Genomic DNA, 15947 nt, shown 5'->3' with positions numbered 1-15947 from the left:
GCTCAGCACAAGGAGGAGCCCTGTTACATCCCCAGGGCTCTCAAGTGAGCCTTGCACTGGGGGGACCGGAGGGGAGAGGGTTGGTGATGGGTACGAGGGCTCTCTGCGTGACACTGCAAGGAGGGTTTGTGAGTGGGGTGCCAAGATTTGTGAGCAATGCGCAAAGCTGGGCATGAGGGAGCACCTGGGCTTATGGAGGGCACATCTGGATTGCAAGCAAGCCCTCAGCACTGGTGGCCATCCTGATGGGCTCCCAGGCTCAGTTCCCCTCTGCCGTGGTCCTTCTCTCCGCAGATCCTGGAGCGGCTGAATAAGATGTGCGGGGTTGGAGAGCAAGTGCGCAAGAAGCAGCAGCGCCTTCTGAAGAACATGGATGCCCACAAAGTGATGCTGGATCTGCTGCAGATCCCTTATGAGAAGGTGGGTGGGCAGAAACTGGTTGATCCTGAAGTGCCCAGGGCAAGGGGTGGGGGATGCGGGGACCCCCCTCTATGGCTGGGTCCTGCAGCTGGGTAGGGCAGGGCGGGGGCAGCAGCCTGCTGCTACTCCCCATCCCTCACCAACTCTGGGTATTTCTCTTCTCTGCCTTTCCTCAGGGTGATGCCAAGATGATGGAGATCCTGAAATTCACCCACCAGTTCCTGCAGAAGTTTTGTGCTGGCAATCAGGAAAACCAGGCCCTGCTGCACAAACACCTCAACCTGTTCCTGACCCCAGGGGTAAGGAGAGGGGACCAAAGGGCAGTCACAGGCAGCAGCACAGGGAGAGACTTCAGTACCCGGGGCTGAGAGCAAGAGATACAAAAGCCAGGAGAAGACCCCGGGAGAGGAGGGATCAGTGCAGGAGGAGCAAAGCTCTTCCCCTCAGCCCCCCAGCCTCACTCATCTCCCCTGGTCCCGCAGCTCCTGGAGGCTGAGACGATGCAGCACATCTTCCTCAACAACTACCAGCTCTGCTCAGAGATCAATGAGACGGTGCCGCAGCACTTCATCCACTGCGTGGCCACCCATGGCCGCCACGTGCAGTACCTTGACTTCCTGCACACCATCATCAAGGCTGAGGGCAAGTACGTCAAGAAGTGCCAGGACATGATCATGACCGAGGTGAGCACCTCTCCCCCCAGCCTGTGGGCTTGAGTGTAGCAGGGCATGGCTCCTGGGAGGTGCACAGTTGGCTTCTTCCTTGAGGAAGAGCCTTCCTGGCCATGCTGTCTTCTCCCTGGAGCAGGAATCATCTTCAGAAGCTTAATGCAAGGTCCAATAACCATCTTGGAGTCCCACAAGCTGTGATTTTTTTGATTTCACTGCAAATGCCTGGTTTTCCCTGTAAATGCACAGCCCTTTCACCCTTCACCGCCTGCTGCCTCCCATCGCCCCACTGCAGAGGACACCGTTTTCTGCCTTGCAAGGTTTCTGACCCTCCTTCTCTGGAGCGGTGACCACTGACCCTTCCCTGCAGCTCACCAACGCCGGGGACGATGTGGTGGTTTTCTACAACGACAAGGCTTCACTGGCCACCCTTCTGGAGATGATGACAGCAGCCAGGGATGGAGTGGAGGAGAACAGCCCGCTGATGTACCACATCTCACTGGTGGATCTGCTGGCTGCCTGCGCCGAGGGCAAGAACGTCTACACGGAGATCAAGTGCACGTCCCTGCTGCCCTTGGAGGACGTGGTGCGGGTGGTGACACATGAGGATTGCATCACGGAGGTACGGGGTGCCCAGTGAAGAGGGTTCCAGTAGCTTTGCACTGATTGTCTTCTCCTGATGGTGTCTGTGCCCCCACCCCTCCCTTCTCGACAGGTGAAGATGGCCTACGTGAACTTCGTCAACCACTGCTATGTGGACACGGAGGTGGAGATGAAGGAGATCTACACCAGCAACCATATCTGGACTCTCTTTGAGAACTTCACCCTGGACATGGCCCGGGTGTGTGGGGAAGGTTGGGTGGGAGGGACACAGCAGTGACGGCTGCTGTATCGGATGGGGACAGGCTGGTGTCACCGAGGGTCCCTCAAAGCCTGGGGAGCCAGACATGGGGCACTAGGGACTGAGGAGCAGTCAGAGCTCTCTGGCGTAGACCCAGGAGCTCTGTCACTAGCCACATCCTTCAGCTCAGCAAAGTCCCAGCAGCACTGTATGCCAGCAGTATCTGGCCAGGATGCATGCTCACCTCGCTCTGGTCCCATCAGCATCCTCTCTTCTCCTCACAGATGTGCAAGAAGCGAGAGAAACGCCTGCCAGACCCTACGCTGGAGAAGTACGTGCTGACAGTGGTGCTGGACACCATCAACGCATTCTTCAGCTCCCCCTTCTCGGAGAACAGCACCTCGCTGCAGGTAATAAGGTGCTGCATGGACAGGCCATGGCTGTGGGAGGAAAGCAGCTCATCGAGCCCCCCCAAAACAAGGTCTGGACACACCTTGCACTGATACATACCTGCTTGTTCTCCTTCAGACCCACCAGACCATTGTGGTGCAGCTTCTCCAGTCCACCATGAGGCTGCTGGAGTGTCCCTGGCTGCAGCAGCAGCACAAGAGCTCGGTGGAAGCCTGTATCCGCACGCTGGCCATGGTTGGTAAGGAGCTGTGCCAGGGTGATGCTCTCTTCCCCACCAACCAGGCGGTCACAGCCACCCTTGGCTGCCTCTGCTCCAGCAGCGAGCAAGAGCCATCGTCCCTCCTGCGGGTCTCGGCAGGGCGCCCCGGCGAGAAGCTGCTGGCTGGGGATGGGGAGGTTTGGCCCTGGGATGTGGGTTTTTTGAGCTACATCTTTGGGTGTGACCAGGGTGGCGTGGGGATGACCGAAGCCTGGGCTTGGTTGGGAGATCCCTGATGTGTCCCTGCTGGTGAAGGGCCTGGAAGCAAAGCCAGCATTTAGGGTGGTTTTCCCTCACCAGGACTTTGCCCTCAATCTGCTTGTGGCTGCCTGACTCAGGACAAGGGTTGTTAGCACTGAGTCACTGTGTGGAAAGGATTACTCGGTGGTTAGACACTGGGTGGGGATTTCTCTTTGTAATTTGAGGCAGGGTGCTTACAACATCTCCATGCTGGGCTTTCCCAACCAAAAACTTGAGGTGGTGCCTCTTTCCATCCTACATTGGGCTGGGGGGGCTGTGGGCAATGTTGTGCTGCAGTGGAGGGGGATGGATGGAAATACTCCACCCCTCACTAGCCTGGAGGAGATTATTCTTGCATTTAACCCAAATCTTCTCTGCTGCAAATGAAGAGCTGGTGAAGGGGTGCCCAGCCCTCAGCAGCGTGGTAGGACCCAGCCGATGGAGGGGGCTGGGTCGTGTCTGTCCCCAACCCTATCCCCATCTCCTGCAGCCAAGAGCCGCTCCATCGCACTGCCCATGGACCTGGACGCCCACGTCAGCTCCTTGCTCAACAGCAGCTCCACCAGCACCGTGCAAAGGAACACGTCCAGCTACAAGACAGCCACACGGACCTTCCCCCGTGTCTCCACCACCCCCAACCAGTGGGACTACAAGAACATCATAGAGAAGCTGCAGGTACAGGGCAGGGAAGCAGCGGTGGCATGGATCAGTGCATGATAGCAAGAAGGTGCTGGCGTTGCAGGGGTCCCTCTCCCATGCTCGTGTCTCTTAAGCGTGCACTGGCCCTGAAGGTGTGTGCTGTGACTTGTAGGACATCATCAACGCCCTTGAGGATCGTTTGAAACCACTGGTGGAGGCTGAGCTGTCTGTCCTGGTGGATGTCCTCCACCGGCCAGAGCTGCTTTTCATGGAGGGGACAGAGGCGTTTCAGCGATGCGAGAGTGGAGGTTTCCTGTCCAAGTGAGGATGTTTTGCGGTTGCCCAGGGATTGGGGAAGGGCTGGTGGCCTTCATCCTTTATGGGATGTGCATCCTAGTGTGTGCCTGCAGCCTGGAGGGATGGTGGGGACGGTTCCCCCAGGGACCCCCTTGTCCCTCTCGGCTGTGTGACAGTGGCTCTGCTGTGCCAGGCTGGTGCAACACACCAAGGACCTCATGGAGACGGAGGAGAAGCTGTGCATCAAGGTGCTGAGGACACTGCAGCAGATGCTGGTGAAGAGGAACAAATACGGCGAGAGGGTGAGCGCCGTGGTCCCATGGCACGGCCCCAGCCCTGCTCCCTATCCGTGCTGGCAGTGCCCTCCCCGCTGCAGCCCACAGCTGCTCAGCCTTGTTCCGCTCTAGCATTGGGAGACTCGTGACGTTTATTTGTCTTGGCAGGGCAACCTGCTGCGGAAAATGCTCCTGAACAATTACCTGCAGAACAAGAAGTCCAGCTCCAAAGGGGAAATCGTGGATGCTGCTGGGGGAGGTGAGTGTTCCCTTCCTGCACCTTCTCTGTCTCTCTGTGCTGCTCACACACACCTTGAATTCCTGGCTCCCGAGCCCTGATGGGATCAGGTCTGTCACTGGTTTCCATGCTCCCACCTCCATGGGAGTGAAGGATTCGGGGAAGTGAAGGGATGGGACTGAGATGCCCCTGGCAGTGATTTAGCTGCGCTCATTCTGCACCACCACAGCATCCCATCCATCCCTGTCCTCTTGTGCAGGCCAAGACCAGGACTGGTCCGCTATCGCTGCTGTCCAGTGCCGGCTGGACCGAGAAGGGGCCACCAAGTTAGTGGCTGACCTCATCATGAACACCAAAAATGAGAAGATCTTCCAAGAGAGCATCCTGCTCGCCATCCGGCTGCTGGACGGAGGCAACACCGAGATCCAGGTGCTGAGCCCTGACTGCGCGGTTGGCGTCAGTCCCAGGGGGTTGGGCAGCCACAGTTTGATGTGTGCAGGGTAACCACCCCAGCACTTGGAAGACATGGGTGCAGGGCAGTCCTCCGTCCTGGGCTGGCCCCTGGGCAGCAGGCGTTGCCAAAATACTGTTTGGTTGCATGTGTTTGTTGGCCATCCAGAGGAAGAACTGCAGAAATCTGCCTGAGTTTTCCAGCTCTGTGGGTGGGTTGAGCTTGAGGTCTGGATGCTGCGAAAGGGGCAGCTTGTTCCGTGTTGTTTCTGGAGTAATGCTGATGCCCTCTGCCGGGTATTGCTAAAATGGCTCAGGGCTGCAGCTCTTGGGTGATAACTTGTGGGTTATCTTGAATCCTTTACCACAGGGAAGCCGAAAAATTGTACATGCAAATAGCAGTAGGGTTCCGGGTCTGGAGCTGCTGTAATCACTGCTTCCTCTGTCCCTAACACTGCTTAGAGTAAAGGAGAGCACGGTGGCAGGGGACAATCCACCCCTGCAAATCCAAGAGGACTGTGATGTCCGGGGCCATTGCACAGAAATAAACCTGATCACCAGGTTATCTCAGACAAGATCTTGAGTGCTGGATGCTACCAAACCAGGCAGGCAGGGACGGTTCAGACCCCATGGTGGAGACTTGAATGACTGTCCTCTCTCCTCCCAGAAATCCTTTTACAACCTCATGACGAGCGACAAGAAATCTGAGAAATTCTTCAAAGTTTTGCACGACCGGATGAAGAAGGCGCAGCAGGAGACCAAGTCTACAGTGTCTGTGAACATGAGTGACATCGGGAACAAGCCCCGTGAGGACAAAGACGAACCTGACCCTGGCACCAAAGGTACGAGGCCGTGTCCCCTTGGTAGAGCCAATGTCTGTCTCGTTGGATAGCCTGATGCTAACGAGGTTGGATTGCCCTCTAGGACGAGGAGACACTTTCCTGATGCCCGGCACCCCCTCCCGATACCCGATGGCCATAGGGTTTCGGAAGGGCCACGACACTGGGGAGCAGGGCCAGAACAATGAAATGGGGGTGACGGTCCTGATCATGGAGCCTATCCTGCGATTCCTGCAACTGCTCTGCGAGAACCACAACCGGGACCTGCAGGTTGGTTATGGGGGCTGCTGGGCTCTGGGGCGTGGGACGGCTGGGCTCTGCCCTAATTTGGTCCAAAAAGCCATTTCACCAGCCACTCTGTGCCTCAGTTTCCCCATCTGCACAAGCACCATCCGTTATGGGTAACTTTTGGTGTTGTGGAAGGAGCAGTTCATGGCACGACTGTGTCCGTGGGCCTGAGTGCTGCTCTGGGAGGTCTGTACATTACAGGGGTGGCCCCAGCCCAATTCTCCATCGAACTGCAGCTGGAGGGGGTGTCGGGAGGGGGATCAGGACTGCCCCCCCCATCAGAGTGATGCTGCTCAGCCCTGTAACTGCAGGCTTTGCTCGACAGAACTTCCTCCGGTGCCAGAACAACAAAACCAACTACAACCTGGTGTGCGAGACGCTGCAGTTCCTCGACATCATGTGCGGCAGCACCACGGGGGGGCTGGGGCTGCTGGGCCTCTACATCAATGAGTACAACGTGGCCCTCATCACCCAGACCCTGGAGACCCTGACCGAGTACTGCCAAGGGCCCTGCCATGAGAACCAGGTCTGTGGGTATCCCTGCAGGTCTGGGTCATTCCTGGTGTGCCTGGGGTGTTCCACTGCTGAGCAGGGATGCCCAAGGGAGGATCTGGGGGGGATGCGTGGGAAAGCAGCGGGGACAGGGCCAGCTTTTGGTTTCAGGGTGTGAACAGGAGCAAAACGTGGGCAGCAGAGGATGCCAGGATGCACAGGGATGCTGCACGGGTTATGAGCTACTGCTTGGCTAGATAATATGGTGATGCAAATGGGGATAAATAACATAGTGGTGCAAACGGTGCCCTTTCCGGGGGGACAGGGGGTTTGGGGCTCCTGGGGTAATCGGGCAGGGTCAGTGATGTAGGCAGGGCACTGTGTCGGACCTGGGCTGTGTTGGAGGGTGAAGCTGGGAGGACTGGCAGCATCCGTGGGATAACACATTGCATCGCTCCCCCAGAGCTGCATCGTGACCCACGAGTCCAACGGGATCGACATCATCACAGCCCTCATCCTTAACGACATCAGCCCCCTCTGCAAGTACCGGATGGACCTGGTCCTGCAGCTGAAGGTAGGCAGAGCCTCGGGCTAGGATGTGTGTGTACATCACTGTGTGGGCTTGCTGGCACAGCTGTGGGGTGAGCTGTGGGGTGAGGGGGCTGCTGCGGCGGGGACTGTGCCTGTGTCAGGTCCTTGAGTGCGGGAGCATGTGGGCTTGGTGGGACAGGGCTGGTGCATCTCCACTGTGAGAGGCTCAGATGCCTCTAGCATGGGGGAGTTAGAGCTGACCAGGGCACAGGGGGTTTCTGCCCACTCTGCCCTGGCAGAGACAGGGCACAGCATGGGCTTCTCCTCACCAGGACAATGCCTCCAAGCTCCTCTTGGCCCTCATGGAGAGCAGACACGACAGCGAAAACGCCGAGCGGATCCTCATCAGCCTCCGCCCGCAGGAACTGGTAAGGGCTGACAGTGAAACAGCCCCACTGAGCCCCCAGCCTCCCCCCTGGCCCATTGCTGGGTCTCTTCTGCCTGTGGGTCCTGATGCAGTTCCTGGTTTGCAATCCAATAACCATCTCATCTGCTGTGCTGCTGGTCCCCGCCTCCTGCACGAGCATCCTTGCCTAATGCTTTTCCCAGAGCCATTCGTGGCCAGAGGAGCAAAACGAGGCAAGGAGATGGGGAGAAGCTCACTGTTCCTCTGCTGCCTTCCAGGTTGATGTGATTAAGAAAGCCTATCTGCAGGAGGAGGAGTGTGAAAACGCCGAGGTTTCCCCCCGGGAAGTCGGCCACAACATTTATATACTGGCGCTGCAGGTACGGAGCTGTGACAGCAGGGTCCCTGCCAGGCTGAGCTCCCCATGCCGTGCTGGGCTCCCACTCACCGACTTGCACATTTTTTCCTCTATATTTATGTACGTTTCCTCAGCCAGGCTGGCCTCCTTGGGGAGGCGTGGCTGGGAAATGTGCTTTTGGCTCCCGTAAAAAGCCAGCCCCCAGCTTGCCGGCCCTCCCGCTCCCCTGTGCGCCCCGTGTCCCCCTCCCGCGCTCACCGGTGGCTGCTCGCCAGCCTGCGCTCACCCGGCGATCACTGTTCCTCTTCCAGCTGTCCCGACACAACAAGTCTCTGCAGCAGCTCCTGAAGCCAGTGAAACGAATCCAGGAGGAGGAGGAGGAGGGCATCTCGTCCATGGTATGGAGGGGCCTCTGGAATGGAGGCAGAGCCCCCACAGTCCACCCTGACCCTGAGCAGGGACTGCAAAGAGTTGCTTCTCCCACCCTTGCTGAGTCACCCTGGGTTTTGCTGTTTAAGATTTGATGGGTTTTGGTATTCCCCAGGGTGACTAAAGAAAGAAAGACTGATCAGTGCCCTTGTAGCCCAAACTACAAGCCCAAAGGCACGTGCACCTTTTCTAACCAAGCCTCGGAGAGCTGTGTTTGCAGGGCTCCCCAAGGAGGGCTCAGCTGTGATGTCCAGCTCACTGCAGGGACAGGCTGGTGGCCCTGATGGGGTCCTGCTGGTACCTGCTTTTTCCCCTTCTCTTCAGAAAAGGAAGGGCTGAATCCTTTGCTGTCATTTCTTGTCTATGTACCTTAGATCCTGAATGAGATTCAGCAGTAATACGATTTCCCTGGGGTTTTATGGGCATTGATTTGTAATTTGTGGATTAGCAGCATTTGAATGTAATTATTGCAGGGAATTGAATGTCTGTCACCTCAGGGAGGGCTTGTACCCCTTTAGGAAACTTTAATTCATTTGCTTTTCCCTGAAACCTCATCAGCTTTGGTAACTTTTGAGGAATGCTGTTGTCAGTGCAGAGTTAGGCCTGACCTCGCAGCTGAGGCCACTCTCATCCTCTCTCCCTCTCCCCACATCCCAGCTCAGCCTAAATAACAAGCAGCTGACACAGATGCTGAAGTCGTCGGCCCCGGTCCAGGAAGAAGAGGAGGACCCGCTGGCGTATTATGAGAAACACACATCCCAGATTGAGGCAAGACGTATTCGCTGTTGGGTTGCCAGTGTGCACATGGCCAGTGAATCCCATGTGTGCTCCAGCTGCTTCGTGCCCGGTTATTTTGCTCTAGGAGCCTTCCCATCCCTGTGCTGGCAAGAAGCAGACAGGCCCTTGGCTCTGCAGAGAGCTGGAGGCGTTAGCAGAACCCATGGGGAGCTGGGGAACGAGCTGCTCCCCGGGACCTTTCCTTTTTCTCCCAGCAGCAGCTGGGATGTGGCCGTTTTGGCAGCCCCGTCCCTGCTTGCCAGCATGGATCTCCTTGCAGATGGGCCAGCAAGGGCTCACGCACTCTCAGCTTTCCTCCAGCACAGCCAGGGCTGCCTTTGCTGGGTCGATTTGTAGCATTATAGATGAGTGGTGGGGGATATTTGGATCCCGGTGGAGCGGGAGGGAGGAGGGGAAGGCACAGCTGGGTCTAGGAAAGAGGAAACCAAAGCCTGGCAGGGCCGGATCTGACAGCGCCCTCCCCTTCACCCTGCTTCCTGCAGATTGTGCGCCTGGACCGGAGCATGGAGCAGATAATCTTCCCCGTGCCTGGCATCTGCGAGTTCCTCACCAAGGAGACCAAGTACCGGCTCTTCACCACCACAGAGCAGGACGAGCAGGGCAGCAAAGTCAGTGATTTCTTCGACCAGTCGTCCTTCCTCCACAACGAGATGGAATGGCAGAAGAAACTGCGGAGTAAGAGCAAACCAGACCTTCCCTTGGGGCTCCCCCCAGCCAGCACAGGCACTTGGAGTGAAACACACTCCCTGTTGTGAAACTGGGAGGCAGCCCTGCTTTGAAAGGGCTGTGAACCCTGGCAGCTGCCTGGAAATGACATCTCTGAGCTCCTTGTGCCCCTCGCTCTGTAGAGCACAACACACTTTGTTTGCAGGGAGCGGAGATTAATCGAGATCCCAGGGCTGTATTTCCTCCGTGCCTGTTAGTGCACTTCCTCGGTAGTTTGAAATGCATCTTACAACACATTTGCTGGGATTACACCTGCAGGTGTTTTCCCCTGGAAAGCCCTCTCTTCATTTGCTTTCAGTTGCCTTCTCCTAAACCAGGATCTAGCAGCTACATATGGGAAATAAAACTTGTTTCTCTGCACCCTGCAGACCTGCTTAGGTACTTTCAGGGCTGCATCAGGATGGAAATCCTGGCTTAAAATAACAGGAGCTCAATAAAGAGTCACACTATAAAAACTGAGATGCGACTAAGGAGTGGTGTAGCAGTTCTGAAAACACTTGCAAATCCAGTCAAAACTATCTTAGGAATTCGGCAGGAAACAAGTTTCCAGTATGGATGAGAAATTGCTGGCTGGGTCTCCTCTGGGACCAAGCACCAGCACTGAAAACACAGACACTGTTGTTTTGAAGGATGTGAGTGGCGAGGCTGCAGGAGGTGGGAGATGGGGAGGAGGGTGAGGAGAGCGGAGCCGATCTGCTTCCAAGGTGCCAAGAGAGGTCAAAGGGCCAAGAAGTCGAGAAATGTGAGCAGTAACATTTTGAACTTGCACTCCTATTTCAGCAGATGAGGAGAGAGCTTTTATTAATGTTTTGAAGGAAGTGGGAGGCAAGGGTCCCTCTGGGCCCACTAGCTGTACTGATCCGAGCCCTTCGGATGTCTGGGAGGACAAAACCTTCCCCAGCTGGCACGAGGTTGGCTGAGATTTGTGTGTCTGCCTCCTCTCCCTCCAGGCATGCCGCTGATGTACTGGTTCTCCCGCAGAATGACACTCTGGGGAAGCATTTCCTTCAACCTCGCTGTCTTCATCAACATAATCATTGCTTTCTTCTACCCCTATGTTGAAGCCACTTCCATGGGTAAGTGCCTCAGCATCTGCTGCTCCTCGAGGTGGAAGAAAAAAGGGACCTTCATATGCAGGAAAACTGGTCCCCTTCCCTGTACTCCCCTCACCCTCAGTCTCCTTTTGACTCCTAAAGCCCCAAGTACTTTCTGCTGGGCAAAGGAAGGGATTGAGTTAAGATTTCAGTTGCCAGCCCTCCCACTGCTTCATTCTTAGGGAAAAGTCTCTTCTCCCTGGGCTGCGCTTTCCCTGTTTGTAAAATGGGGGAAGCAATGACAGAATATGTACCTGCTGTCAGACAAAGCCTCCATCACTTACGGTGGTTTTGAGATCTTGGATAAAAGATGTTAGAAAAATGTATCAGTAGTCTCTGCAGTCAAGCATCATTTATCGAGGTGCTGGAACAAGTGCAGAGGAGGGCAACGAAGCTGGTGAAGGGCCTGGAGAACAAATCCTATGGGGAGTGATTGAAGGAGCTGGGACTGTTTAGTGTGAGGAGGAGAAGGCTGAGGGGAGACCTCATCACTCTCTACAGCTCCCTGAAAGGACGTTGTGGAGAGGTTGGTGCTGGTCTCTTCTCCCAGGGAATTAGTGACAGAACAAGAGGGAACAGCTTTAAACTGCAACAGGGGAGGTTCAGGCTGGACATGAGGAAAAAATGTTTCCCAGAAAGAGTGGTCAGAGAGTGGAATAGGCTGCCCAGGGAGGGGGTGGAGTCCCCATCCCTGGGTGTGTTTAAGGGCCGTTTGGATGAGCTGTGGGGGGATGTGGTGTAGGGGAGAACTTTGTAGAGTCGGGCTGATGGTTGGACTTGATGATCCCGAGGGTCTTTTCCAACCTGAATGATTCTGTGATTTCTCTCTTTCTTCCCTCTGATAATCAGCACATTGGTTTTTCTGGACAGTCCAGACAGCAGCTCAGTGTCCGATTGGCAGCATGCATTTTAATCTCATGCCATTTAGTTGCTGTGGGTCTTCTCTTCCCAGGAGTGCTGGATTCCCCACTGATCTCGCTGCTCTTCTGGATTCTGATCTGCTTCTCCATCATGGCCTTGTTCACTAAGCGCTACGGTGTCAGACCGCTCCTCGTGGCACTGATCTTGCGATCGATTTATTACTTGGGGATCGGACTCACTCTGAACATACTGGGAGCTCTCAATGTAAGTTCTCCATGGGCTGGAAAAATAGTGTAGCAGCCCATGACACAGGAGGCTGTTCTGAATTCACAAAGTGCAGCAAACCCCACTCCCTCCCATTTCTGGTTGTTCCCCAGCTGACCAACAAGATTGTGTTTGTGGTGAGCTTCGTGGGCAACCGTGGGACCTTCATCCGAGGCTACAAGGCCATGATCATGGATGTGGAATTTCTTTACCACGTTGGCTACATCCTGACGAGCGTCCTGGGACTCTTTGTGCACGAACTCTTCTATAGCATCCTGGTACAATAAATGCAGATGTTTGGGGCATGGAGGTAGCCTGTCTGCCCTGTTAGAAGCTAGAAGGTTCCTGTGACACCTTCCAGGGACTGACTGATAACAGCAGTGAGAACAATTCACTGTGCTCTAATCTTTGTGTAGGCTGATCTTTCTGCCTTCCGTCAGTATCTATTACTGTCTCTCTCCTGGTCTTTTGCTCTCTCTCTCTCTTTCTAATCTTTACTGTGTGCTTTATCTGGGTCAGCTGGGAGACAACGTGAGCTGGAGAGGGCAGAGGCAGGGTGCATGTGTCCTATTCTCGGCTCTCCTGCTGTGCATAAGTCACTTCATTCTTCTCTGCTTCCCTACAGTAAGCTGGGAAACTTAAATGCTTTATGTGAAAGTTAGTCAAGGTCTACTGAGTGATCCAAGATCTCAGAATAAAAGGGGCTGTAGGTAGGCCAGGCATTATCAAGAAAAGCACCCCGCAGCATTTCTTTGCTCCTGGGTCCTTTCAGCTGTTTGACTTGATCTACCGTGAGGAGACCTTGTTTAATGTCATCAAAAGCGTGACGCGGAACGGGCGCTCCATCCTGCTGACAGCCCTCCTGGCTCTTATCCTCGTCTACCTCTTCTCCATCGTGGGCTTCCTGTTCCTGAAGGATGACTTCATCCTGGAGGTGGACCGGCTGCCGGACAGCAAAGCCAAAGGTTGTTCAGCCCTTGCCCTCGTTGGCTGCGGTGCTTGGGCTGGAGAGGGGCCAGGCAGAGCGTGGGTCCCCTTCTGCAGCTGGACCATTGCATGAGACCCTGCTCCCTCCCCGCTGCAAAAGCTCGCGTGTGTCTCTGTGTGCGTGCACGCGTCGGGCTTTATGCCCTTGGTGCAAACTCCTGGTAGCACTGGTTTTGGGGCTGGCAGAGAAGAAAGCTGCCTGTGCCGACTTATGGACCTTGTGTGCAGGGTTTTGGGGCTAGGAGTGATGGCAGAGAAAGGGATGGGCAGCTACTCATGAAGTTTTAGCACTGTAGAGGTCTTACTGAAACTTGAGCAAAAGATTCAAAGCCTAGAAAAGGCTAGGAGAATGCAAAATAACTTTTTTTTTCAATAAGCTTGAAAGCTACGAGAAGAGCCAGCTAAAAAGCACATGTGACAGCAGTGAAGAGCTTTGCTAAGGCAAGCTGATGCTCTGACAAGGCTGTCGTCTCTTTTACTTGCAGATCACCCCTTGGGGATGCAAAGGAACATGGAGACCTTCATGGAGTCATGCAGCGGTGACAAAATTAGCTGCTCTGCTGTGCCCACTGCCTTGGAAGGTAAGTGAGCTCATTAGAAAGGTTGACTTAGTGGCAGAGGAGGTTGGCTGCCTGGTTTGTCAGGGAGCTCAGAAAAATCCTAGCTTTTCAGAGATGGAAACAAACCACCCGCTTTCTGGCACATATTAGGCAAGAGGCCTGCAAATTTTGCACTGACCCTGGCATAAAAAAATGTTGAAGTAGATTCAGTTTAGTCATAAAGAAAGTGGGAGCTTCAGGAGCGCTCAGCCAAACACCTCCACAGCAAGCTGGAGGAGCTGCTGGGAAGTTGCTGGTTGGGAGATCCACAACGAGCACCTGCTCCCAGGAGATGTGCCACTGCAGCAAGAGTCGTCCCCGCAGCTCTGGATTCTTTGTAATCTGTCTATGCTCTGGGTTTTTGCTTTTATTTATTTCCTCCCCCCCGGTGCTCTAGAAACAGACGCTGACCAGTGGGAACGGGCCTGCGACACGCTGCTCATGTGCATCGTCACTGTCCTGAACCACGGCCTGAGGAACGGCGGGGGCGTGGGTGACATTCTGCGGAAGCCATCGAAGGATGTGAGTTTGGGCAGCACGTGGGTCCCCTTTCTTCTGCTAAATCCTGCTGCACTTACCGCTGTGCAGCTGCCCTCCCTCCCTGGAAACTGTCACTTCCAGCTCTATCCCCCACACTGTCCTCCAGTGCTCTCCTCCTCCCTACCACACCCTTTATTCCTGGTACCCTCAGCTCCTGTGACGAGGCAGCAGGGTTGGTGTGGCTAGAGAAGCTGTGCAGGAGACACACATTTATCCCTTTCATCCATTACAGGAGTCCTTGTTTCCTGCTCGGGTTGTCTACGACCTCCTCTTCTTCTTTATTGTCATTATTATCGTCCTTAACCTCATTTTTGGGGTCATTATTGACACTTTTGCCGATCTGAGGAGCGAGAAGCAAAAGAAGGAAGAGATACTGAAGACCACCTGTTTTATATGTGGTGAGTGCTGGGACCTCAGTGTACAGGAATTGCCCCAAAGCTCCTCCTCTGTTCTAAGGTTAAAGGAAGGAAAAAAATTTCAGCAGCTTTCTGGTTTTCATTTGGTTCACAGCAAAACTTAAATCTTTTCACTGATGGGTCACTGCAGCGTGAGGAGGCTTAAACAAGGACACAAACTGAGAGGGGAAATTAAATGTATTGTTCCTTGCCTTCTGTTAATGAGGTGTTAAACTAAAACACCCCATTGCGGAGTTCTTGTTGCTGTGCATCTATCACTCCTGAGACCATCAGGTAGCCAGTGGGAAAAAAAAAAAAAAAAGCACCATATTACTAAGGAAAATGTTCTGGAATGCTCTCAGTCATCGGAAGGCATCCACAAAAAAAGGGGAAAACCCAGTAAGTCTAGCTGCTATTTTTTCTTAAAAGATCCACTGGGTGCATTTTATGCTTTTAGATACATAGGCAGGAAGCATGCTAGTTGTACTTTAAATAGAAGCCTCCTGAATACACAACTGGGTTATTTTCCTCCTGTTTTGGATGTTTGTTGTGTGCTAAATGCCAACTAATTATTAAAAGTGCTTCCTGAAAGTCACACCTGGGAGAGGATGCAATTATCTGTACTTTCTTTCACATTTGTTTGTTCATTTCTTACCTTCTCCTCCCCATCCCCTCCCTCCACCTCCTCTGTTCTCAAACTGCCTTTCCCAGGACTCGAAAGGGACAAGTTTGACAACAAGACAGTGTCCTTTGAGGAGCATATTAAATATGAGCACAATATGTGGAACTACTTGTACTTCATAGTGCTGGTGCGAGTGAAGAACAAGACAGACTACACGGGGCCAGAGAGTTACGTGGCGCAGATGATAAAGGTACATGTCCTCTCAGGGCAGCTCTGTCACTATTGCAACCTGTCTACCCCTGGGAAATATTTGAGAACAAGGGACTTGCCAAAGAAAAACAGTTTTGAGAAGGAGCTTTTGGAAAATATTTAGTCACGTTGTTGTGCCTTAGTTCTTTCTTAGCTTGGTTATTTCCACTTTGCAATCTCAGCCAACATCACATTGTCTATTTGATGTTTTGTACTGAGTATTTAGGGATTGAACCAAGGGCAGAACCAAGCAGTAGAGAGTGTGACTTCAAGGTGATTTCAAGACAAGGAGAGGGAAAAGAAATTTAGAAAAGAAAAACTTCTGAACTTGAGTCCAGAAGGCTGTAAGAAAAAAACCTAGAAATGGACCATCTGTGGAAAATTTGCAAAGGTGCAGACAAGACAAGCCTTTGAGAATTTCTTTAATCCCTAAGCCCAGGCAGGCTTCCTGTTAAATCCTACCAGGTCTCTTCCCTCCTCCTCCCCCTCTCTCCAACTCCTGTTCTCCACGGTCACCTTTCCAGAACAAGAACCTTGACTGGTTCCCCCGGATGCGAGCCATGTCGCTGGTCAGCAATGAAGGGGAAGGGGAACAGAACGAGATCCGAAACCTTCAAGACAAACTCAACACCACAATGAAGCTGGTGTCCCATCTCACCTCCCAGCTGAACGAGCTGAAGGAACAGGTACTAAACACTTTTAAAAATAGGAATACTTGAGGAACACCTGAC

At 53.9% G+C, this 15947-nt stretch overlaps 1 protein-coding gene across 1 annotated transcript in view; it reads left to right on the top strand.

Annotated features, from left to right (window-relative positions):
• Positions 1-15947, top strand: part of ITPR3 (inositol 1,4,5-trisphosphate receptor type 3) — a 43234-nt gene that overhangs the window by 26134 nt on the left and 1153 nt on the right. Inside the window, exons 28-57 of the mRNA XM_074894043.1 lie at positions 295-420; positions 597-719; positions 903-1103; positions 1459-1710; positions 1804-1929; positions 2214-2339; positions 2458-2578; positions 3330-3514; positions 3651-3799; positions 3969-4077; positions 4219-4309; positions 4548-4717; positions 5406-5580; positions 5663-5847; positions 6191-6391; positions 6821-6931; positions 7221-7316; positions 7573-7674; positions 7964-8050; positions 8739-8849; positions 9362-9554; positions 10556-10681; positions 11652-11824; positions 11938-12102; positions 12597-12789; positions 13297-13392; positions 13808-13932; positions 14183-14348; positions 15057-15217; positions 15741-15902. Of these exons, the coding sequence (XP_074750144.1) occupies positions 295-420; positions 597-719; positions 903-1103; positions 1459-1710; positions 1804-1929; positions 2214-2339; positions 2458-2578; positions 3330-3514; positions 3651-3799; positions 3969-4077; positions 4219-4309; positions 4548-4717; positions 5406-5580; positions 5663-5847; positions 6191-6391; positions 6821-6931; positions 7221-7316; positions 7573-7674; positions 7964-8050; positions 8739-8849; positions 9362-9554; positions 10556-10681; positions 11652-11824; positions 11938-12102; positions 12597-12789; positions 13297-13392; positions 13808-13932; positions 14183-14348; positions 15057-15217; positions 15741-15902 (4407 nt within the window). The remainder of the gene's footprint in view (positions 1-294; positions 421-596; positions 720-902; positions 1104-1458; positions 1711-1803; positions 1930-2213; positions 2340-2457; positions 2579-3329; positions 3515-3650; positions 3800-3968; positions 4078-4218; positions 4310-4547; positions 4718-5405; positions 5581-5662; positions 5848-6190; positions 6392-6820; positions 6932-7220; positions 7317-7572; positions 7675-7963; positions 8051-8738; positions 8850-9361; positions 9555-10555; positions 10682-11651; positions 11825-11937; positions 12103-12596; positions 12790-13296; positions 13393-13807; positions 13933-14182; positions 14349-15056; positions 15218-15740; positions 15903-15947) is intronic.

This window comes from Strix uralensis, chromosome 24, assembly GCF_047716275.1.
Source record: "Strix uralensis isolate ZFMK-TIS-50842 chromosome 24, bStrUra1, whole genome shotgun sequence".
In the NCBI taxonomy this organism is placed as follows: domain Eukaryota; kingdom Metazoa; phylum Chordata; class Aves; order Strigiformes; family Strigidae; genus Strix; species Strix uralensis.
This window is presented reverse-complemented; position numbering and strand designations above follow the sequence as displayed.